Genomic DNA, 25,653 nt, shown 5'->3' with positions numbered 1-25,653 from the left:
AGTTCTAATTAAAAAGTAGTTTTACAGGGGCTGGCCCCGTGGCCGAGTGATTAAGTTCACGCGCTCTGCTGCAGGCGGCCCAGTGTTTCGTTAGTTCGAATCCTGGGCGCGGACATGGCACTGCTCATCAGACCACGCTGAGGCAGCGTCCCACATGCCACAACTAGAAGAACCCACAACGAAGAATACACAACTATGTACCGGGGGGCTTTGGGGAGAAAAAGGAAAAAATAAAATCTTAAAAAAAAAAAAAAAAAAAGTAGTTTTACAATCTCAAAATCCAAGATTCTAAGTGGAAAATTAGGGATAATTTTAATTTCCTTAAATGTTTATACTTTCAAATGTTCTATAAAGAAAATGGATTGCTTTTATAATTAAAAAAAAAAGTTTCTAGAGCCAGCCCTAATGGTCTAGTGGTTAAAGTTCAGCACTCTCACCACTTCAGCAGCCTGGGTTCATTTCCCAGTCTCGGAACCACACCGCCCATCTGTCGGTTGCCATGATGTGGTGGTGGCTCACATAGAAGAACTAGGACTTACAATTAGGATATACAAACCATGCATGGTGGGGTTGGGGAGGGGAAAAAAAGAGGAAGATTGGCAACAGATGTCAGCTCAGGGTGAATCTTTCCCTACAAAAGAAAAAAAAAGTTTCTAAAAAAAAGAACCAAGGGTAACCCTGTAGCAATGAGTATCTCTATTGCCCAAAGTATAATCTCTAAATATAATTTTTCATTAAAATGAACCAGGAGTCCTTAGAAAAGTGGTTTATTCCTAGTCTGAGTCAGATAATGAAAAGATGATCTTAGGACATCTTGTTGTCCAAGAACTTAATGGAAAATCCAGAATGCTATTGAAGACTACTGGGGTCATGTTGGAAGGACGCAGAGCCAACTTGAAAGAGCTCACAGTAGTTGAGAAGGGACAAATTGAGCATCAAAAAGAATAATGGCTATAATGAGTTGAAACAAGTATATTCAAGCCCATGAGATCATGATGATACTCAAAACAAACAAAGAATAAAAAATGAAGTCAGACAGACTGTGAATATAAATTGAAAGTCAAAATAATAAAGCTTCTAGAAAATAATAAAGGAAAAGACTGTTAAATTGGACTATATTAAAATGAGGTACTGGGGGCTGGCCCGGTGGCACAGCAGTTAAGTTCGCATGTTTTGCTTCGGCAGCCCGGGGTTCACCGGTTCGGATCCCGGGTGCGGACATAGCACCGCTTGGCAAGCCATGCTGTGGTAGGCGTCCCACATATAAACTAGAGGAAGATGGGCATGGATGTTAGCTCAGGGCCAGTCTTCCTCAGCAAAAAAGAGGAGGATTGGCAGCAAATGTTAGCTCAGGGCTAATCTTCCTCAAAAAATAAAAAATAAAAAATAAATACTTCTTTTAAACAAAAGACACCATTAGGGTTCTAGTTCTGAGTAAGATGGAGAAAGCACACTCTATCTTGTCTCTCCCACTGAATGTACCTATAAAACCTGGACAGAATACATGGAGCAGCTAAATGAGGCCCCTGAAAAGTAAACAGTAGCAGGCAGATTAGGGAAGAAAAACAGAATTAAAAATACCACCTAACAGTAGTGAGTTTACCATTTTTTCCTCCTCTGACATCCCCCAGCCAGGACTCGAAAAAGCTCCAGACCTAGAAGTGGGCACTGGTGTGGACTTGTAGGAGAAGCCCTCAAGTTCGGTCGTGAAGAGTGGGAAAGGGGTCCCCTCATGCCCAGAGAGCAGGAGAAATTCCTCACTTTTCCTTTTTTTTCCATTTTCTTTATTTTCTCCAGCACCAGGCCCCAGGAGTAGCTGCAAGGGTGAGGGACACAGGCACCTAAAACTATGAGGGGGATGAACTTCCCTCTCTGACTGGAAGATATGCAGTCCCAAGAGACAGGGGGTGAAAACCTGTTGTATTTTCCGTCTCCTCCTGTGCTGGGCCCTGGAGTTGGGTGCAGTTGTGGGAAGTGCCCAACAGGATGGGTTAAATAAAGGCCCAAGACTTATTGAAGAGGAAGGAGTGCTGGAAAACAATCCCATAAAGTTGTCTCTGAACTCCTGGGCTCACCCTTGAGTCATACAATGATCTTAAACAGCATGCCAAAAGCTCCGAAGATGGAAAGGGGGTAGAACCAGAGAGAGAGAAGAAAAAGTGCTATGCTGAAAAGTTATTTGAAGAAATAATAGGCAAAAACTTCCCAAATGAAAGACATAAACTTAGAGATTCAAGAAGTTCAGTGAACCTCAAACAGGATAAATCAAAGAAAATTAAGCCCAGACAATTCATAATCAAACTGCTGAAAACTAAAGACAAAGAAAAAATCTTGAAAGAAGTCAGAGAAAATTGAAGCACCATTTATACCAGATACACTGAAGGGTAAAAATGAAATATTTACTTACATTAGAACAATAAAAAAGGATACCTCAAAACAAATTTCAAACTTGCAATAGTCCCCCCCACACCACACAAAAAACTTCTGCTATTTGAAGTACTTTAGTAGAAAAATTTCAGAAGCAGTTGTGGCTAAGCAATTCTACCATCTGGTTTCATGGTCCCAAATAAGTCTTCTTATATCTTTAGGCCTTAGTTTCCCAAGTTTAAGACCAAGAAGTGGGACTAGATGATCCCTAGTCCTTCCCAGTGCTTACATTTTACGGATTCCTCATATTCCTCTATTTCTCCAACAACCAAATGGTGGAGTATCCTAGACCTTAAAAGGATGAGATTTAGAAGTAGACAGATTTATCTGTTTCTTAGCTCTCTATTTGACTTCGGCAACTTACAACCTCTCTGAAATAATAACACCTACCTTTAGCGTTATAAAGATCACATGAGAAATCTATGTAGAGTGCTCAGCGCTTTCGTAAGTACTCAACATACAGTAAGGGTGTAAAATAAATACTAGTTATTATAGTGAAAGTTCAAGTTCTGCCCTAAGCCTCCTTCTTTTCCTATATTTAAGTATTCTCTTTCAAGATATCTTAACAACTTCCATGGCTTTAACATTCTCATGTGTCTGACTCCCAGATCTGTACTTCCTAAACTCTAGTTCCACATTTCCAACTATCTGCCAGACATCTCCACTGGATACTTACCACCTCTTAAAATTAAACATGCCTGCAACCACGTCATCACCATTCCTACAAACTGCCTCCTTCTTACAACTCAAATCCTGTCATTCTCCCAAAGTCACTGAGGCTCAAAATCTCAGTCAGCTCCAACTCTTAGGTTTTCTTCTTCACGTTCCTTTTTCAATCAACCATTAATTCTTACTGATTATTCCTTCAAAAGTCTCTCCTATGGGGACCAGCCCAGTGGTGTAGTGGTTAAGTTCAGCATGCTCTGCTTTGGCAGCCCAGGTTCATGGGTTCAGACCCCAGGTCCTATACCACTCATATAGCCATGCTGTGGCAGTGTTCCACATACAAAATACAGGAAGATGGGCACAGATGTTAGCTCAGGGCCAATCTTCTTCACAAAAAAAAAAGTCTCGCATATGAATGATTGCTTCCCATTCCCTAGTTTAGACTCCTTTTAACTCACACCTGAATTATTATCCACACTGGTGCCAGATTCATCTTTCTCTGGCTCACTTGGATCCCATCACTTCCTGCTGCCATCTGGCAAATGAAGGCTAAACTCTTCATATTGCACTCAAGGCCCAGAACAATCTGAACTCTATATGTGATTCACAGAACATGCATTGAAATTTCTAATATCCCACTTCTGTCCTCCTTTTCCTTTCTGCTTATTGGAATTCTGTCAATTTTTAAAGAACCAAGTCAAATACTACTTCTTCAGAGAGACTTCCCTGATTCTAGAGATCTCCCTGATTTTCCAGAGAAGAACAGCGACAGGGAACTTCCCTATCAGCTATCAAAATATATCATATAGATATATTAATTAAAATAGTCCTACATTAGCACAAGACAAATAGATCCATGTAACAGGACAGGGTCCAAAAATAGACCCCTGCCTGTATAGGAACTTAACAATAATCAAGGTGATGCTTCAAATCAGTAGCGAAAGGATGAGCTATTCCATAAATGTTGCTGGGACAACTGGCTATCCAGCCATGGAGAAAAAAGTAAAGTTAGATTCCTACTTCATATTTTAAAAATATAAAAGCACTAGAAGAAAACACAGGATCTGTTTATGACCTAGGATAGGGAAGGAATGTAAATGCATCAAAGGAAAAGACTGACTAAATCTAATTAAATAAAACTTCTGCACAACAAACGAAATTAGAAGACAAGTTACAGGCTGGAAAAAAATTTTGTCATAAATATAGTATCCAAAGGATGTGTATATTCAGAATATATTCAGAAGCCCTTTAGATCAATACAAAAAAATATAAACAAAAATTTGCATAGAAATATCAATGGGTAATTCAAAGGAGAAGAAATCTAAAGAGCCAAAGAAAATATGAAACAATATTCAACCACACTAGTAATCAGGGAAACAAAAATTAAAACAATGTGGCCATCATTTTATCCATCAGATTAGGAAAAATTTTAAATGCCAGTACTATTAAAAGATGATACTGTGGGCAAGAGGGTACTCTGATATACTGATGGGATATACATTTGTTCTGCAGTAGTAATACTTTAAATGTGAATATCCGATGACCCAATAATTTCATAATTTCATATTTAGAGATCTACTCTGAAGAAACACAGGTGCATAAAGATGCAATTTTACTACAATGTTGTTTGTAATAATCAAAAACTGGAAATAATGTAAATTTCCATCACTAGGAAATAGTTTCATAAATTACAATATATACATGATATTCACTACTATGCAACTTAAAGAAATACATATAGAAGACAGTTGAGGAAACAACTCCAAAATATACTGTTAGGTGAAAAAAGCATGAAGACCAATACCAAATAACATCATTTATGTAAACAAAATGTATTTCTACAAATACACATTACATAGAAATAAGAGCTTGAAAATTCTGAACAGGTATATAGCAAATTGATAATACAGTCATGCATCACTTAAGGACAGGGATATGTTCTGAGAAGTATGCCCTTAGGTGATTTTGTCATTGTACGAATGTCAGAGTGTACGGAAGGAGAACAAAATTTACCACCTCAAAATGTCTCTTTAACATCAGGATTATTTTAGGCTGATTACTTTTAAGAAACAAAAGACCCAAAGGTTTTCTTATTATGTCCCCCTTAACTGCCTAAAAGAATTCAGATTAAAAAAAACCTGTTTGTTGGGCTCCTTTCTGTGTTTTTCTATTCTGTGTGGCCAAAAACAAACACTGGTTTGCTCCTTTTCACCTCTCTGTGAGTTGCCTTCCCTCCCTTTGAAGTCCCTGACTCTCCCCAGCCCCAACATCATCTTTTGTCTTTAGCTGAAGATAGTATTTAAGGTGAGTGCTTTGGCCATTTTGGTGAGTTATTCTTTTTTCCTGGGTTTCTCTCATGTATGCTCATTAAACTTCTGTTTGTTTTTCTCCTCATCTGTCTCATGTCAATTCAATTCTTAGACCAGCCAGCAGAGCCTAGAAGGGGAGAGGAAAATTTCTTCCTCCCCTACAGTACTTACACAAACCTAGATGGTATAGCCTGCTACACACCTAGACTATACGGTATTAATCTTACAGGACCACCACCATATATACAGTTTGTTGTTGAGTGAAACGTCGTTATGCAGCACATGACTGTAGTGGTTATCTATTAAGCAGTGAATGGGCTCAGGAACTGACTATAAGAAATTAAAACACTACAGATAATGAGACTATATTCACAGTTTACTTGTGTAATTAAAAATAAAATTTTTAAAAAGAAAAAAAGGTATGGATGCAATAATTACAAATGTGCAACATGCATATAAAATAAGACTAAGAAAATGCCCAATCATAAAAGCAATTGTATGAGGGTGGTGGAATGTTTTTTAATATATTACTCCTATAGTTTAACAATGAAGCTTAAAATATGCAAATTAACATGAGATAGTATTTTTTGCAATTTGGGGCAAAGATTAATTGTAACAATAATACCTAATGTTGGCAAAGGTGTAAGGAAATGAGTACTCCCAAATTCTACTGATTAAAATGTACATTGGTATCACCCACCTGTGCAATTTAGGAATATTTAGTCAAAATTTTTAAAGTATATAGTAGTCCCCCATCCACAGTTGCACTTTCTGTACTTTCAGTTACCCAAAGTCAATCGTAGTCCAAAAATATTAAATAGAAAACTCCAGAAATAAACAATTCATAAGTTTTAAATTGTGCATGTACTGAGTAGCGTGATGAAATCTTGCACCATCCCACCTCATCCCACTGGGACGTGAATCATCCCTTTGTCCAGTGTATCCACGCTGTACATGCTACCGGCCTGTTAGTGACTTAGTAGCCATTTCAGTTATCAGAGTAACTGTCATGGTATCGCAGGGCTTTTGTTTAAGGTATCCTTATTTTACTTAATGACCCCAAAAGGCAAGAGTAGTGATGCTGGCAATTGGAATATGCCCAAGAGAATGCTCCCTTTAAGCGAAAAGGTGAAAGTTCTCGACTTAATAAGGAAAGAAAAACATCGTGTGCTGAGTGTGCTAAGGTCTACGGTAAGAATGAATTTTTTATCCATGAAACTGTGAAGAAGGAAAAAGAAATTCATGCTAGTTTTGCTGTCACACCTCAAATAAGTATGTACATATAAGAAAAAACATAGTATATATACGGTTTGGTACTACCTGTGGTTTCAGGTATCGACTGGGGATCTTGGAAGGTGTCACCCACGGATAAGGACAGACTACTGTATGTAGTGACTCAAAAATTCTACTTGTAGGAATCACGTCCTCCTTCTTCCATCCTAGGGGTCAGCCACTCTCCTGACTTTTACAATGATCATTTCCTCGCTTTCTCTCTATTTTTGCCACTTACATATGCATCCTGTATTAGTTATAGCAGGTTAAACTACTATAACAAAAAGAATATAATGGCTCAAACACAATAGAAATTTAACTCTGTTAGGGTGGTGATTGTGAGTTGCCAGGGGGCCACTCTATCAAGAAACTCAGGCTGATGGCGGCTCTGCCATTTTCAACGTGACTTCAAATATTGCTCTGATGATTGCCATTCTAGCCCATGGAAGAGGAAAAGAGCACTAAGAAGCATGTGTGGGAGGTTTTAGGAACCAGGTGTGGAAGTGGCCCACAACAATTCCACTCCACACCACTGAAGAAAACTCTGTCACACATGCACACCAACTGTGAGAAAGGCTGGGAAATGAGGTGCAGCTGAGCTGTCTGTGCCCAACTACCATTCTATCATTACGGAAGAAGGAAAGAACAGATTTTGGTGGGCAGAGAGTAATATTGCCACATATCTCTAAACAATATGGCTGAGTTTTGCCCACTTTTCAACTTTAAATGAACGGAAACATACCATGTGATTCTTTTGTATCTGGCTTTTTTTGGTGGTGTTTATGCTCTTTGGGCAAAACTGTCTTGAACAGTGTGTTCAGAGAATATCACAGAAAGAAATGCTCAGGCTGGGAGTTGTGCTACCTGAGCTATACAGCCCCAGAACTACAACTTCACCAGCAAATCACACCTTCTAGACTCTGCTTCCTCATACACAAATAAGGAGTTGATTAATGTGTTCTCTTAATCTCCACAATGGATCACGCTACCCATTCATCTTTAGTTGAACATATTCTCTCCACAGCTTTTATATCATGAATTTGCACTCAGCCAGGCATCTCACTCACTCTTCCCCCAGCACCTCCTCTCCAGAGAGTGATAACTAGTATTTGCATAATGGCTGCTTGGAGTACCAGCTACCTTTTATATCCTGCAAACACAGCAACATTAACTGGTTTGAACTTATGCCCTTATGACCCTGGCCTCATTAACACTATATTCCAACTAAGTTAACGCACCAAAAACTCTACACATGAAACATTTAAAGCTGATTACTAAGCTATTTGCTTCAAAGAGAATACCTCAAAAATATCTTTTCTTCTGTTAACAGTGGTTGTCTCTGGATTTAGGAACGGGGTGGTTGGAGGAGCAAGGTGAGAGGGAAGCAGACTTTTTGTGATGGCTATCAGACACGTCCACAAATTCTTTGATACACCTCTCTTCAAAAAGTGGGGCTTAATTCCCCTCTCTGTAATGTGGACTGTATTTAGTAGCCTACTTCTAATAAACAGAAAGGGGTGAAAATGATGGTAACTTATGAGGCTAGGTCATAAAAAACACTGAGGCCTCAAGTGTGTGTGTTTCATCACTGGGAGAAGCTAGCTGCCATGTCGTGAAGACACTTAGCCCTGTAGAGAGGTCTACATAGCAAGTAACTGAAAGCTCCTGCCAAAGCTGGTGAGGAACTGAGACCTGCTACCAAAAGCTAGATGTGTGAGCCATGTTAGAAGTGAATCTTCCAGCCCCACTCAAGCCTTGGGATGACTACAGCTTCAAGTAACAGAGTGACTACAATCTCATGAGACCCAAGCCAGAACCATCCAGCTAAAGTATTCCTGGATTTCTGACCCACAGAAACTGTATGAGATAATATTTACTATCTTTTTTTTTTTTTTTAAAGGTTGGCACCTGAGCTAACAACTGTTGCCAATTTTCTTTTTTCTGCTTTTTTTCCCCAAATCCCCCAAGTACATAGTTGTATATTTTGGCTGTGGGTCCTTCTAGTTGTGGCATGTGGGACACCACCCCAACGTGGCCTAATGAGCAGTGCCATGTCTGTGCCCAGGATCCGAACCGGCGAAACCCTGGGCCACTGAAGCAGAGTGCGAGAACTTAACCACTCGACCACGGGGCCAACAGTAAATATAAAGATATTTACTATCTTGTTAAGTCACCAAGTTTTGAGGCAATTTGTTACATAGCCAAGAGATAACTAATAGACTTATCAATATATATTTTTTTTATCTTTTGTTTTTGGTGCCATATATATTTTTTTTCCAAAAATAATTATTTTCAAAAATAATTAGCTGTAAAAACTTCTTTCCCAAACATAATTTTCTCACTCAAATTAAACCAGCTTCTCTAAATTAATAGAGCTTACTTTTGGAAATGTTCTCTGGAAAGAGTCCCCCCAAAATACAATAAGTACTACAAATCGGTACTCTTTAGACTCTACTGGAAACATCCTCTTACAGGTACATTAAGATCCTGGGCATGCTACAATTTATCAGGTGGTGGTAGAAAATTAATGTAATCAGTGCCAAAAATTGCAATATAACTGAATGCAAACGCAATCTCAATGGTTAAAAATGAGGTCACTAGCACTTTAATGCTCAACTTTCATCCCAGAATGAAAATATATAATGAAGAACTCATGTTCAACCACAATCAGATAAGGAGCATGTTACTGTTCCAAGTTGCTGAATTTTTTTTTTTACACCAAGTTTTATAGTAATAGAAGGGTGTGTTCTTTAAATTAATCTTAAAAGACTTTCCTCAGTTTTAATCAAGCAATTATTCTCCCTCCATAAACCAGCAAAGGAGAGAAATTAATGGAAATAAAATGAAATTAAACTTTTAAGGAACAACATGTCATAAAATATTGTTATGACGAAAAATTATAAATAAAATCTCTTGTGAAGTACAATTAATAAAACTGGCTTGTGATATTATGTCACAAGAATTCTATCAAGAAGTATACAGAAATTAAATCAACAATTTGAGAAATGAGAGCAGGGAATCTTAGTAAATGGTTATGCCTACATACACTAATAATTTAGTTATTAGTTCAATTGTTTGAGAAGTGGGTCATATTAATTCAAAACTGTTAGTTGTTAAATGGCACTTACTAGTTGTATGACCTTGGACAAGTTACTTAACTTCTCTGTCTCAGTTTTCTCATCTGTAAAACGAGATAATAGTTCCTATAGCATAAGGTGGTTGTAATGAGTAAATTGGGTAATTCATAAGCATAAAAGCACATGGTAAGCATTCAATAAATGGTACTCAGTAGTAGTGTTAGTAGACTATGTATATTTAGAAAATAATATTCAGAAAATATGATTTTAATAAATCTAAGTTTATTATTATAAAATCAATCCTTATTACTGAAGTGATCACATAAAAACTAGTTGATAGGGGAAAAATGCATCAAAAGAGAACAGAAAGTAAAAAATACTAGATTTCAAGCCCACTAAATTCAACAATATATACATTTGACACATGTATTCATCAAATGTTAAGTCGTATATGATAATGACCATCTACTTCTCAATATTCTTGAACTATCCAAAAGTTCATGGGCTTCACAAGGAACTTGAAAATATAACTGACACTAAAGCACTGATTTGATCAAGATTCTGGCAAAGGCATAAAACAATTCTAGTAAATTAGCAAAATACCAGAAAACAAAGAGCAAAAAATAAAAAGGGAAGATATATTTGGCTAATAATTCTAAGTCTTCCCTTAACCACGCCCCTCTCTCGTTTTTCAACTACACTAGTTAACTGGCTTAAAAACAGCTTTTGATAAAATACTTCTTAAAGTTGAAGAGAGAATGAGGCACGAATGACCAATTTAAAAGTAGGCAGCATATCTACAAAGCCACTGACAAACTCTTACCACCATAGAAGCGCAGCATACAGCCGAGGTCAGGATTCGTCGCCTCCTCCTGTATGCGCGCAGGATCGTCAAATCCCAGCCTGGACAAGTAATCATAAACCATCTGAAGAGGTCGTTCAGTGGGCTCCAGTCTCCTGCTTACACAATTCAAAAGAAAAATATTAGTAAGTAATAAAAATGACATTTCATTTTTTTAATCTTTTAACATCCTCTAGATTTTTACTTCTATGTCAAGATTTTCTTTAATATCATACAATACAACTAATCTAAACAAGTGGTGCTCAAAGATTTTGGTCTTAGGATCCCTCCAGAGTCTTTGAGAAACTCAAAGAGCTGTTGCTTACTATTGCTGTCTAGTGAATCAGAAATGAAAATTAAGAACTTCCAAATATTTTATTCATTTTTAAATAACAATAATAAACCCATTATATGTTAACGTAAATAATATTTTTTGAAAAATATATTTCCCAAAATAAAACAAATTTAGTGAAAAAGGCACTGTTTCACATTTTTGTAAATCTTTTTAATAGCAGGTTTAATGGAAGACAGCTAGATTCTCAGATCTGCTTCTACATTCAATCTGTTGTGATAACACACTATGTAGCCTCTAGAAAACCCCACTGTATACTCATGAGAGACTGAGAGTGAAAAGGAAAATTAATGTCTTATTTTAATTATGAAATAGTTTTGACCTCAGGTACCTCTTCAAAGAGTCTCAGGGACCCCACAGGGTCCTTTGAGAATCTCAGTTCAAATTTAAAGGCAGTGATGTTATGAGATACAAAAGATTATACTTGGCCACAACTGATTTCATATAAGCTGCACACACAATTAGAGATGTCGACTTTGGTTGCCTACTATGTCCCAGGTACTATATATTTCCACTGGCTTCATAGATGATTCTTCCATAAAAATTAGGAATGAATGGGCCAATAATTCCCCAGAAATCATTCTACTACATGGTTCTGACTGAAAGCTAGAGTAAACTCAGAATGTCTAGTAATCATTTGTGGCCTCTGGTGATACTGCATTTTTAAAATCATACAGTCCTAAAATACTTAAAAATATTTAAAAAACAAAATGATTGATGTGTAGTTTGATAGGGGCTACATCAATAGTAACAGCAAGACAGCTCTTTGATAATTATTTTATTAGAAAGCAAATAGTTGTAACTCCAGTGGCTAAGAGTACAGGCTTCAAAAGTCAGACTGCTTGGACTTGAGTCTCAGTTCTGCCACTTATCAACTGCATGGCCTTGGGTAAGTTATTTAACCGTTGTCTTAAATTCCTTATCCATACAATGGCAATAACAATAGCACCTAACTCATAGAGCTGTTATTAAATTTATTTACCTATTTATAACAAGATACTATATAGTTTGTAAAGTGCTTAGCAAAATATCTCGTGTTTAGTAGTGTTCAATAACATACTGACAATTATTTAAAAAACTCTTAGGACCAGAGTCAAATTTTAATTAGAATAAAAATATCTTCCCCATCTGAAACAACCACCAAAAAACAAGTAAAGGAAAACCTACGTGTGTTCAAAAGGTCTTGAAGAACATTAGTCTTTAAGTCATAAAAGGGTTCTGTTTAGAAAACTTAAAAATTGTATTAATTAGAAGAAACCTGATACACCCTGCACCGTGGCAAAAAGACATGAGGAATATCTGTGTTTTGTGGTTAAAGGACTAGAAAATACTGTTGGGAATAAGATTTAAGTAAAAAATATCATGAAATGGGACTCCTACACAAAGTTGAATATAAACAACTGTAATTTAGGAATGGAAATCATACTGATGAGTGAAAAAAAACAAAAATAAAACAACCACCTGGCCCCTCGTGACTGCTCAGTTCTGACTTTTAGCTTCCATAAACTCAGAACTACTACATGGAGAAGGACCAAAGAACTAAAAGCCTACAAAGACCAATAAATATTGAATTTAATAGAAACGGAAAATAAACTTTTCAGAATAAAAACATCAGTCACAATTAATCTCTAGTCAAATAAAATAAAAATTCACAAAGGGCTATGACAACATTAGGTATTTTCCCAGTACAACAGTAGAAGTCTTCTAAGAAGGATGCATTTTAAGAGGGACTTCTAATAAACTGCATCCTGGAGGGTCAATCAGCCATGTAACATGAAGACTGACTGAAGGATTAACTTGAAGACAAGGAGACCAAGGGCATAAAGAGCTATCTATATCTTCCAGCGTTAAGAAGGATTAGATTTACTCTGGATTGCTCCAAAGAATGGGACCAGGAACAATGAGAAAAAATTGCTCAGGTAAATTTGTATTAAAAAAAAGGAAGAACCTTAATAATTAGAAATGTCCAGTAATGAAACAGACTGCCTCTCAAAATAGCTCACAAAGCCCTAGAGAGCCATCTGTCACAGATACTTTAGAATAGATTCCTCTAAGAATCCAGTTGGGCCTGATGATCTTTGGGGTCTTTGAGAACTCAAGAGTCCATGAGGTATCCAAGACACCTGCCTAATATAATGCAGATTCTACCTGAACTTTGCTATTATTTTTAGATACAGAGTTCAATGTATTTAAATATCATAATTCCATATAATGACCACAGATTCAGGTCTAAGAAATAATAATTTCAGGCCAAACCTCACTAGCTGGATTTTTCAATTTCTCTCTAGAAAACCAAGAGAAATGGAACAATCCTAATTATGACATGTTTTACATGATCAAATTTCCTTTCCTAAAAAGGCTCTGCAGATTTTGAAACTCTCTAAAAATTTCTGCCTAAAGAAAGTAGTTTCCCTGGTGGAAGAAAAAAAAAATCAAGAGAATCTCAACATCTGCTCTTATTAATTTAGAATAAATGAGTAAACAAGAAATATTTCAAGAACTGCAAAAACAAGTAAAATGAAGGATTAATTCCATTTACTCATTAAACTCATCTGCTTAAGAGAATAGAGAGTATGGGGGAGGGAAATGCTGCAACATGCTTACAGATCAATTTTGTGTTTCAAAGTTCCAAAAGTTTAACAGGCTGGTGATTAGCTATTTGTTAAATCTCTCACAAATCAAAGGGAAATTATATACTGCAAACCAGGTATAGGAGAGAGTAATGTTGGCAATGAAACGTTCCGTTCAGCGTTTGAAATATCTCTACTACTGCTTTAAGGAGAGACAATAAGACTACTCATAATAGTTTTAGTTTGCTTCTAAGGCTTCTAGGTGCTACTATAGTCCTTGTAAGTCTGAACGTACACGCATATAGTTATTTCTCTCCAAACCAGTCATCCAGTATAGTAATGCTATCAACAGCAGTTTAAAAAGCTTTTAGCCAAGAGTAGCTAAAGTTATTCTAAACAGTGCCCATAGTTAAGATATATGTAAGAGAAGAGTAAATTTCATCCCAAGTATCATTTGACAAAAATTCTAGTTGATAAGAGGAGGCAAAAGTACACCTTATGAAAACCCAACACAGGGAATAATACATTGCATCAAAGACCCTAACAAAGCACAGCAGCATTCTCTGTATCAAATTCAAAATTAAAACTCAATCCCTGGCACCTATAAAGGTAAAATCTGAAAATGTTAAGACCAGTAATATAAACAGTAACAAAAAGGATACTTCAATGAATGTCTACTTGACGCCTCACACTATGCTGGAAGTGTTTTACATTTTACAAAGCTACGCCTGTTTTGTAAATAAGAAAAATGAGATTCAGAAAGTCATACATTAGCACATAATGGCATCAAGGTTTGAACTTGTGTTAGTTTCATTACAAAGCCTAGCTTCTTTTAGGCAAGCTACATTAAAAATAAAATAATTTATGCAGAAGACAGCTCAAAGCACTTTAAGTATACTCATACCAAAAAAAAGTTATGTTTTAAAATTACTGTATTTCATTGGTCTAATACACTATCATTTTAAAAATATACTAGTTTTTAATGCATCACTGTTGGATAATAAAGAATCTTAGTAGTCCTTTCCCTGGTTCCTGGGAGAGAGATTCTAAATCCTTGGAACCTCCTGAGTAACGGGAGTATCTTAGTTATTCATGAGCTCCCTGGACCAACCCTGAGTCTATGCTAAGGGTTCAGATGACTCAGGATGGGGGCTGGTTACCAGAAAGACCAATCATGTGAAGAGAGGGTTGGGGCTTGGAGCCAGCCCAACCTTCGGGGAGGAGAGGCTGGGCCTCCTCCAGCCTCTTTCCACCTTGGAGTTGGAGATTGAGTTCAAGCATGTGGTCACTGATTCAATCAATCATGCCTACTCAATAAAACCCCAATAAAAACTCTGTACTGAAGCTCCGTGGAGCTTCCTGGTGGGTGAACACATTTTATGTGATGGGAAGGTGACACAGGGAGAGAGCATGGAAGTTCTAAGTTCAGGACCCTCCAGACCTCGCCTTATGTGTCTCTTGATTTGGTTGGTCCTGATTTGCACTCTTTCTACTAAAACTGTAATTTTAAGTATAGCGCTTTCTCGAGTTCTGCCTCCTTTTAGTGAATTATTGAACCCAAGGGGGTCACAAGAACCCCCAAATATGTATCCAGTTGGTCAGAGGTGCGGCCAGAGTCTGAAGTAAGGGCAGTCTTGTTAGGGACCATGCTTTTTAACTTATGAGTCTGTGCAAGCTCTGGGTGGTTAGTGTCAGGACTGTATTGCAGTTAACCAGGTGGTACTGTAATAACCAACAGGAAAGAACACTGCCAATTAAACTATGATCCACAAACAACTGTAAGATACAAGCTGATTTCAGAAGTACTAAAATATAAAAACTAAACAACATTTTAATAAAAACAAATTAAATATTATTATTTAATGTATAACTCATTCTTTTAAAGTTTTAAAATAGTATGGAAATATGAAGCACAAAACAAAAATAACCTCTTTTTTCCTTTCTCAGAAGTAATCAGTTCAGTATGTATCCTGAAACAGGATTTTTCATTCCACTTTTATAACATCAAAATATGGTAAACAAAATTTCAGTAACTTGCAAGAGGCCACCCAGCAAGTCAGTGACAGAAAAGGATGTAGAACTCAGGACCCCAAATCCCAAGGGTATTATTTTCCCTTATACATATCTTATTGCGTCTCAGTTTATCTGAAAAGATTGTCTATCAAACACAAAAATCTTAAGCCATTATGATGACTAAGAATAAAAGTAAATATATGACCATGAGCCAAAGGGCACTCCATTTTGTCACATAAGGTCTCGTTACGACTTTTCAGACAGACGGCAATGATTACACCAAGCTTCACTAGTGAGCCATTTATCACTTAAACAGTTCAACTAAAAAGACAGACGAAACATTATCATGCAAAGAGCAGTGACATGGGAGACAATACACTTGTGCTCCAATGACACCTCTAGAATCAGGGAACTAGCTGCAGGAATGTGCTTTCAATCTACTCTCCCTGGGCCTGTTTCACGTCTATAAAATGAAGCGAAATGGTTTCAGTGATTCCCATGGGGGAAGTTATTCACCTTTTGGGGAAGACAATTCTTTGTTGTACAAGACTGTCCCATACATTGAGGATATTAAGCCTCGCTATCCCTTGCCCCCTAAATGCTGGTAATTCTCCCCAGTAGTTGTGACAGCCAAAAACCCCTGCCCCCATACATACTTACAAATGGAAAGGGCAGGGGGTAGAGGGGTTGCTAGGTTGGGTAGACTTCATTTCCCTAGTAGATGATCTTTCTCAAGTTCCTTCAAGTGCTAAAATTCTATAACTAGTAATCCTTCACTTTTACTTAAATGACAAGTCCATGACTGAAAAAAAGAATGGAAAGAAGGAAGTCATGGGTGATTTAAAAAAAACACAGGGTGATTTTTGTCCCAGTAATCCAATTTCTGGGACATAGCCCAGGGAAATTAACAGTGTAAAGATTTAGGAGCAAAGGTTTAGTCATCACAACATTACTTCTAAGAGCTGAATGATGTGAAACAACCCAAATACATAACATTTATTGAGCACTTGTTAGGTGCCAGACATCATTCTAAGTACTTTACTTCCTTGTTACTCAAAGTGTTAGCACATCACATAAGAGCTTAATGCAGATTCTCAGACGCCACTCCAGACCTACTGAATCAGAATCTGTATTTTAACAAGCTCCTCAGGTGGACATTAGAGTTTAAGAGGCACTACTTTACAAGTATTAATTCATTTAATCTTCATAGCGTGTATAATTAATTTAATCCTCATGGCAACTCTATAATGTAAATATTATTATCCTCCATTTTACAGCTTAGTAAACTAAGGCAAAGAGTGTTATACAACTTGCATAGTAACTGTCAGAGCCAGGATTTGAACCCACACACTCTCATTCCAGAATCCAACCTCTAAACCTTTATTGCATATTATTTCTCAATTTTTAAACAAGTTATAGTATCTCCATAAAATGGAATATTCTGTAGCAATTAAAACTAGTGTCTAAGGAATTTTTAATGACACAAGGAAATTAACTGAAGCATGCAGTAATAAGATTGAATATATAGTATGGACCCAATATGTAATTTTTTAAAGTTACATACACACTCACTTTGAAAAAGATCTGGAAAAAAACTGTTGCTATGAAGAGGCAATATGTGAGATCTGGTGTCAGAATGCCAGAGTTCAAATTCCAGCTCTACCACTTACTAGCTCAGTGATCTTAGGTGAGACACTTAACCTTTTTAAGCCTCATTTTCCTCATCTATAACATGGGAATAATATTTCCCTCCAAGATCCTTGTGAAGATTAAATGAGGCAATCTACAAAAAGCATTAGCATTGAAAATTATTATTATTTTTCTTTATACGTCTTCATTTTTCCAAAATTTCTACAATGAATACATATTATACTTCAGTAAGCAGCAAAAAAAGTTATTAAAAAAGATAATGCCGGGGCCAGCCCAGTGGTGCAGCAGTTAAGTTCACACGTTCCGCTTCAGTGGCCCGGGGTTCGCTGGTTCGGATCCCGGGTGTGACATGGCACTGCTGGGCAAGCGATGGTGTGGTAGGCATCCCACATATAAAGTGGAGGAAGATGGGCACAGATCTTAGCTCAGGGCCAGTCTTCCTCAGCAAAAAGAGGAGGACTGGCAGCAGATATTAGCTCAGGGCTAATCTTCCTCAAAAAAAAAAAAAAGATAATGTCTTAGATCATCAACTATTTTATAAAGGGCTATTCAAAGAATGTACCAATTCCTCTAACTAGATAACATAGGACTGAACTCAAGCAGTTAACAGTTGAGTAAGAGATCTAAAAAGAGATCTTTTAAATAAGTATGATTAAATAGTGAAACTGAGTAAGGGACCTGTGCCAGTTCCTCTGCCGGAGTGCCTTTACTTGGAACAAAGTCCACCATCTATCTTGAATGATTTATGCATTCTAACTGCCTGGCAGTACCTGCCTGACCTTGAACAGGTTACCGGGATCTCTTGAAAGCCTCAATTTTCCTCATCTGAAAGGAATGATACTACCTCCCTTGGAGTTATTATGAGGATTTAATGAGAAAATGTGTGTAAAGGACTAGACATGCTGACCAGTAAAAGAAAGCACTTAATGTTAGCTAAAATCTATCATCATCATCATTCTTTGGCTCGATAAAACTTCTTGAGTTTCTACTCCAGCAATGAAAATATATTCATTTCTTCAAATCACAGTTCAATAGTGTTTTCATTATTTTCTAATCAATTATACCTTCAGAGAGCTATTTCATTACAAAATCAAGGCCAGAGCTAAAACTCTCCATTTTAAGTAGTTTAGATTCACAAAAGTAAATTATATCACATCTGGATTAACTACACAAGCAGTAGGAGCAAGACAATTCAGGTAGGGTTTTCTCCACATTTCTAGTATCTTTGTACACATATGCATTAGTATACATATGAGTCTTATATTTAAATACAGGAACTCCATCAATCACTACCAGCTATAATGTAGGTCAAGGCTTCCACCTGATAAAATTAGATCGGAATCAGTGTTAAGATTTAGAAAAGCCTAAGGATCACTCAGTCTGATCCTCTCGTTTTACAAATGGATTTAGGAAATGTAGTTAACTGGTGAACAAGGGAAACATTCAAATGCTAATCTACTTTTTCAAGAATTAGTCCAAATCCTAAAAGGAACACATAATAAACCTCAGTTTAGACTTTTAAAATGACATCAATTTTTAGCTTAGCTAAGGTGTTACTATTATTACCACATTTTTAGGTGTAAGTGGGAGCTTGCTTTCTCACTTTCAACAGTACCGAATCCACAGCGTTGAATTTGGTTTCAAAACATTTACTTATTACAGGGAAGGAGGAGGAGAGAAAGTCAATGGTCAGGCACTTAAGGAGCTCTTACTTGCCATCTAACTCAAAGAACTAATAGTAATATTTTTAAAAAGCTGAATCAAAGAGTTCATATGCATAATATAAGACTACTATGAGAATACTTTTTGTCTTCAAGTTTATATAAAAAATTTTAAAGAAAACACAAATGGCTTTTAAATCTATGAAAATATGCTCAACTTCACTCATTAAGATAAATGAAAATTAAAACAAAATTCCTACCAGATTTATAAAAATCTAAGTCATTAGGCTTGAAAAAAGATTTGTCCTTGGAATGTTGACTTTGATTCTCTTATTCAAAAACCGTTGACAATCATTTCTATTCACAAGCAAGTATGCGCTCATGCATGAGTATGTGTCTATATTTATATATAAAATTTAACACTAACATGTTCTGGAGAAAGTAAGGGGGAAATAGGTATATTTTTATATTATTCACCAAACTTCTGTGAAGAGGAATTTGACAACATCTATCAAAATTATAAATGCACATATCCTTTGCCCCAGCAATTCCACTTCTAGGACTTTATCCTACAGATGACTTCCACAAATGAGAAATATCACAGGTACAAGGATATTCACTGCAGCGCTGTTTGTACAAGCAAAACATCGTAACAATCTGAATCTCCATTAATAGGAGATTGGCTAAAATTATGATAGACTCATAAAATAAAATACTATGCAGCCATTAAATAAATGAAACCATATAAATATTAGTATGAAAAGATCTCTAAGAGAGATTAAGTCAACAATGTGTTGCATATAGCCCCATTAGTTTTAAAATTTATATACAAATACTCATGCATGAGCACGTTTACTTCTCACTCTATTTCCCTTTATACATTTCAATTTCATTCTACCTCTATGTATTATTTTTTCAAAAAATAACTTTTAAAATATTTATTTTAAATTTATATATCCGACCTATGGTGTAATCCCAATGAAGTAACTATCAAATTTTCCTTCACTGACAGTTTTTAAATTCAAGAATCATAAAGTCAGCATTCCAAGGACAAATCTTTTTTCAAGCCTAGTAACTCCATAATCAACATCAGTTCTAGCATGATTAAAATCCTAAAGCCCACTTCCAAGCAGAAACACATATTACTTACCTTGCAGCAGAAATAGAATGGTAAAACTCAGACCTTACCTGACCAGGTCTCCATGAAGCTGTAGATAAAGACTTTCTCTTCCCTCTCCAGCACATATTTCTGATGCTGGGGTCTCTACTGTGCAAAGGACAAGATGTAAGTCAGAGGAGGACGAGGCAGAGGAGGTGGTGGTTGCAGTGGCAGTGGTCGTGTCGGCTCCATAAAGGTAAACACAGCCTCTCTTCACATCTTCTCTCAGCCAGTCTCTTTCTCGGGAACCAAATCTGCTTCTCCTATTCAAACAATTTCTGCTCCCATTGCGTTTCATATTTCTCTAAAAAACATCAAGAGAAAGAAATCATTAGCTAGAACGTCTGACTGAGGTAGACGTGTCCAGTCCTCACCCCACCTTTCCACTCTACATTCACCAACACTGTGCGCGAGTATCACTTCCTCTCGTGGAGGCTTCCCCATCTGCCATGCCCATTCTTAACCTGGAAACTTAGTTTTCTGTACTGCCAACTGTTCATGACTTTGTCCATCATCTTCTCCGACCCTTTCTTTTTTCTTTATGTTTTCAGAAAAATGTCAACAATAATAAAATAACTGTGTACCTACTACTACCCAACTTTCACAAATTTTAATCTTTTCATATTTAGTTCAGATTATTCTTTAAAAAATATATGGGGGCTGGCCCCGTGGCCGAGTGGTTAAGTTCGCGCGCTCCGCTGCAGGCGGCCCAGTGTTTTGTTGGTTCGAATCCTGGGCGCGGACATGGCACTGCTTGTCAGACCACGCTGAGGCGGCGTCCCACATGCCACAACTAGAAGAACCCACAACGAAGAATACACAACTATGTACCAGGGGGCTTTGGGGAGAAAAAGGAAAAAATAAAATCTTTAAAAAAAAAAAAATATGATATATCCTTACAAACATGGCTGAAACCACCTGGTACCCCACCACACTCCCACTTTCCTCTCTCTCCCCAGAAACAAACACTCTACTGTATTTGGTATTTATCATTCCATGCATTTTTATATGTTGCCATATATGTACATAACTATAAAACATATACAGTATTGTTCTATGTGATTTAAAACTTTAAATCCTAACATGTTTCACCCTGCAATTTTTTTATTTGGTTCAACACTGGTTTAAAGATATATCCATGTTAATACACCCAGCTCATTTATTTGAATAACATTCCGTTATACGAATACATTGCAATTTATCCATTCTCCTGCCAATGGCATTTAGTTTGTGTCTAATTTTTCACTGTTGGAAACAATGCTGCAATAAACATTTTTGTACTTGTCTCTATACCCAAATTTCTTTAGCTTCCTGACCCTCTGCCTAATATCCCAAATAAGCAAGTACAGAATCAAGACAATGTTACACAAATATTCTTTCTATTCTTGTCATGTTTCAAAAAAATTACTGTTGTGGGGCCGGCCCAGTGGTGTAGTGGTTAAGTTTGCACACTCTGCTTCGGGGGCCCAGGGTTCAGATTCAGATCCCAGGCAGAGACCTACAGGCCATGCTGTGGTGGCATCCCACATACAAAATGGAGGAAGACTGGCACAGATATTAGGTCAGAGACACTCTTCCTCAAGCAAAAAGAGGAAGATTGGCAACGGATGTTAGCTCAGGGCCAATCTTCCTCACCAAAAAAAAATTACTGTTGCATTTGATAATTTAGGCATGTGAAATTTATATACATTGTGAAGTCAACATCATCTCAAAGCAAAAACAATTGCTACAGCAATATAACAAGTTTTTAAGGATCAACATTTACCTGCTCTATTTTTATGATGGGCCATTTCTGTTCCCTTTAATAAAACAGAAATGTTCACTAACAATTACACTGACATACCTTTCCGGCATCATTCCCCATTGCCTTTCTCTCTGTTTCAGTCATATCTAACTACTTATAACTCCCCAAACAAGCCAACTATTTCACAATTCTGTGACTTGTCTGAAATATTCTCTTGTCCACCTGACTAGATATTCTTCAAAACTCTACTCAGATGTCACCTTCTCTACGCAACCTCCTTCCTCCCCATTCTACCCCCTACCTAGAAGAATTAATAATTCTATTCTCTCCTCAGCAGAACTTCTTCACCTTGAACATACTTTTATTTCTATGTGGATCACAATGGGTTTAATTATTTATTTGATATTTCTTCCTATCTTCTACACTGAGAATCTATGATAGTGCTTTAACACCTGTAGCACAGAGATGAAGGCAGAATTCAGCTGACATCACAGAAATTTATTCCCAGTCTGTACTTCAGCCCAATGAGCTCTGGCAAGAAGCTGAACAAACCTAGGGGGAAAAAATCTCCATTTTTACTGAGAACACTAAAATCTTTTCTTTTTATCAGGCACAAAGTAAATAAAATACTTTCGCTACAATTCCTCATTGGAAAACAGAAATATCTATAAATAAAGCAAATTTGTCTATATGTGTGTGAGGAAGACTGGCCCTGAGCTAACATCCATTGCCAATCTTCCTCTTTTTGCTTGAGGAAGACTGTTGCTGAGCTAACATCTGTGCCAATCTTCCTCTATTTTACGTAGCATGGCTTGATGAGCAGTGCTAGGTCCGTACCCAGGATTTGAATCTGTGAACCCCTGACCGCCACAGTGGAGCATGCAAACTTAACCACTATGCCGCCAGGCTGGCCCCACAAATATTATTTTTGTAATTACTGAGTTTAATATTTGAGGATAATTGTAGCACCTAAAATCAATTTCTAAAGGTGGTAAAGAAAGAGGAAGGAAAAATTAGAAGGTATTCTCATGTGGGAAGAAAGAAAAACAAGCGTTGTTTAAATTTAGCATAACACAAGTAAATTGATCATTTTACAGATTTTAGGGATTTGAATACAGCTATTCAAACCCATGAGGATTATTACTGATTCTAACTTTAGATAAGCAGGATAAACCCTCGCTACAAGTAGGATCTAGGTCTCTCTCTTCTCATCAAGAGTATTTTCTCAAGGCAGAACATCTCAGAATTAACAAAGGGCTTTCAAGTACTTATTTTATAAACACAGGGGCCATCACATTTGTACCACTAAATAATTCTAACCACTGAATAATCAACCACCGGTTAATTTTAAATATTCCTTATTTTTTAATCTTTGAGAAAGATCAACTGGTCCACAGGAAAACAGGATTCTATATGGTACAGTAGCATTTAAACAAAGAAGCTCTGCATTCCGTACTCAGTGGAGAGAAATTTAGCTCACTGCTATTTAGAGAGACAGCAAATAGACACTATTCCACAAAACCACCAAAAAGTTTCTTTGAAAAAATTTCCTAAGGTCACATAATGGCCCACTGACTTTTTCAATCTTAGAAAAGTCAAGAAAGACCCAGGAAGTATTACACTAGCTCATCCATTTTTCTTCTTTAAGGATTTTTAAGTCATTTTTAAATGTGTATATATATTTCCCTTAAGGCTATAAACTCCTTAAGAACTTTACATTTTTGAAACATACGTGTTGTTGGTCAAAGAATGTATCTCCTATTTATACGATATATTGCACCCACAGATACACTACTGAGCTAGAACTTCTGTAGATACTCTCTTAAACCTGTTCAGTGCACACTGAAAAGGCCTAGATACCAAGCAAGCATGGCCTTCTAGCAACAATCTAGATGGACTGCTTAGCTATTATTAGCCACTGAATTACCTAGTGCTTCCTTCTCCACTGCCTAAAGCCATCAGGTAACTGCTGGAAAGGCCAGGACTGTCCTCTGAGATGCTTTCAGCATCACTACTCCACTGGAATTACTACACTGAGAACATTTTATTTCCTCCATTATTCTTATATAAGAACTGTTGACAAACTTATTCAAAAGGGAACACAACTATAACCACCTCTCACAACAAACAAGTCTATAAAGAGCACATTTAAGACTTAAAAATATTTCTAGAAAGCAAAATGCTTCAGAGTAAGCCACGAATTAAGTATCCACTTCAGCTTTATGCTTTTAACTCTCTAAAAATGAAGATAATGAGGGCTGTGATGGGTTCAAAGGGGATATTAAATGCCCATATACAATGAACTCTGAGACATGCATGGTAACACGGTCTGGTAAAGTAACTCTCCATACTCAGCGAGTTCTAGTAGAATGTGAAATAACCTGAAGTAGGAGATATGTTCCTGCATTCGAAATTTTAAAACATTACAGGCTCATCTCCAGGAATATACATGTTAAGGAATACTTTGGAAGGGGTGAGATAAGGACAGGAAGAATATTTTGGTTCATTAAAACTTTCTGGGTATTAATTGATTTTTAAAAACCATATACACACATTATTTTGATAAAAACTTCAAACTATTATTGTAAAAACAGATCTCATAACATTCAATGACTATATTAGTTGTAACTTCATTTCTTCCACAAACTGAGTAAAAAAATAATAATCCCAAAATTGGAGAAAACATCTGAAAAATTTATGCTTCAAAGATACTCCCAATATCCTTAAGAGTATGAAAAATATTAGACTTATAGTCCAACTACAACTATAAAGGGATACATTCTAAAAAATAACTTGCTAAATAAATCTGGGGGCAGATTTTGAACCAAATTTTCCAATACCCCATACAGATGCACCAAAAGTACACTGGCTTAGTCATATTACCTTTTTATGAAGACGCATGTTATTTGATAATAATGATGTTCATGATTTGATATTAAGTAAAAAATAGTTACAAAAAAGAACAATAAGCCTTTCAAAGGGTCTTCAGAGAAGAACAAGTAGGAGATTATAATTCAAAAAGTCTTCTACTCATTCTTTTCCAGTTTCGCTTGGCACAAAATTCAACCACTCAGCTATAAGGGAACTTCTGTATGTAGAACACACAGCACCTATTCTCCATAGCTGATCCCATTTATTTGCAAGGATTACTTAAAGTGTTGACCATATGCAATAAAGCAAGGGATGCAAGGGCCTTAGACACTGTCAGCCTCCCACACCACCAGCTCAGTACTATAATAAAGATCAATTTCTGGAACCTTTCTAACGGTCCCAGATGGGAACCCCAGGAAACCAGTGATAGGCTGGACCACTTCCTGGAAGTATAGAAAGGTAGCTAGGACCATCAATAAAGATCCTCATTTCTCAATTCCTTCCTTCTCACAACTCACTCCCTCCTCGCCAAAAAAAAGTTATTAAAAAAGCCAAGGTTGTTTACCTTCTAGACCAGAGGGCATTACCTATCTCCCAGACCTGCTATTTTCTGATAAACCAGGCCAGTAGAACTTTTTTTTTTTAGTTTATTCACGATTTACATTTTTTGTGACCTTAGAGTTTTAAATAAATATCCAAAAGCCTTTGAGTAATTATATTTGCAACTTACGGTTAAAGTTACAACAGGTATGTACAAGGTGTATTCAGAAGTGGAGGTAAACTATGAAAAGTTATTTCTCTAAATCACTGCATTAAGATTGGGAGGCAGCAGCATAAAAATGTTTTATATTTTACAGAGTTCTATTTTATGTTGTTTCATGGATTCACCAGATGCTTCAAATCTATTATTTTTTTCAGTGTTCTCATCTTCGTGATGTCCTACAAATAATCTTAAGAACGTAATGCTCACTCTCAATCACAAGTGACAACTATTACTTAATGTATTTTTAATATCCTGTATTTCTATTGTTTGGCAAAGTA

General features: G+C 36.7%; 1 protein-coding gene across 1 annotated transcript in view; it reads right to left on the bottom strand.

The window, feature by feature from the left end:
* Window positions 1–25,653, bottom strand: part of PHLPP2 (PH domain and leucine rich repeat protein phosphatase 2) — a 73,038-nt gene that overhangs the window by 46,172 nt on the left and 1,213 nt on the right. Inside the window, exons 2-3 of the mRNA XM_046681773.1 lie at window positions 20,027–20,301; window positions 10,575–10,708 (exon numbers count right to left, since the gene is read on the bottom strand). Of these exons, the coding sequence (XP_046537729.1) occupies window positions 10,575–10,708; window positions 20,027–20,301 (409 nt within the window). The remainder of the gene's footprint in view (window positions 1–10,574; window positions 10,709–20,026; window positions 20,302–25,653) is intronic.

This window comes from Equus quagga, chromosome 13 (assembly GCF_021613505.1).
Source record: "Equus quagga isolate Etosha38 chromosome 13, UCLA_HA_Equagga_1.0, whole genome shotgun sequence".
Lineage (NCBI taxonomy): Eukaryota > Metazoa > Chordata > Mammalia > Perissodactyla > Equidae > Equus > Equus quagga.
Note: the sequence above shows the minus strand (reverse complement) of the source record. Positions and strands in the feature narration are given on the sequence as shown.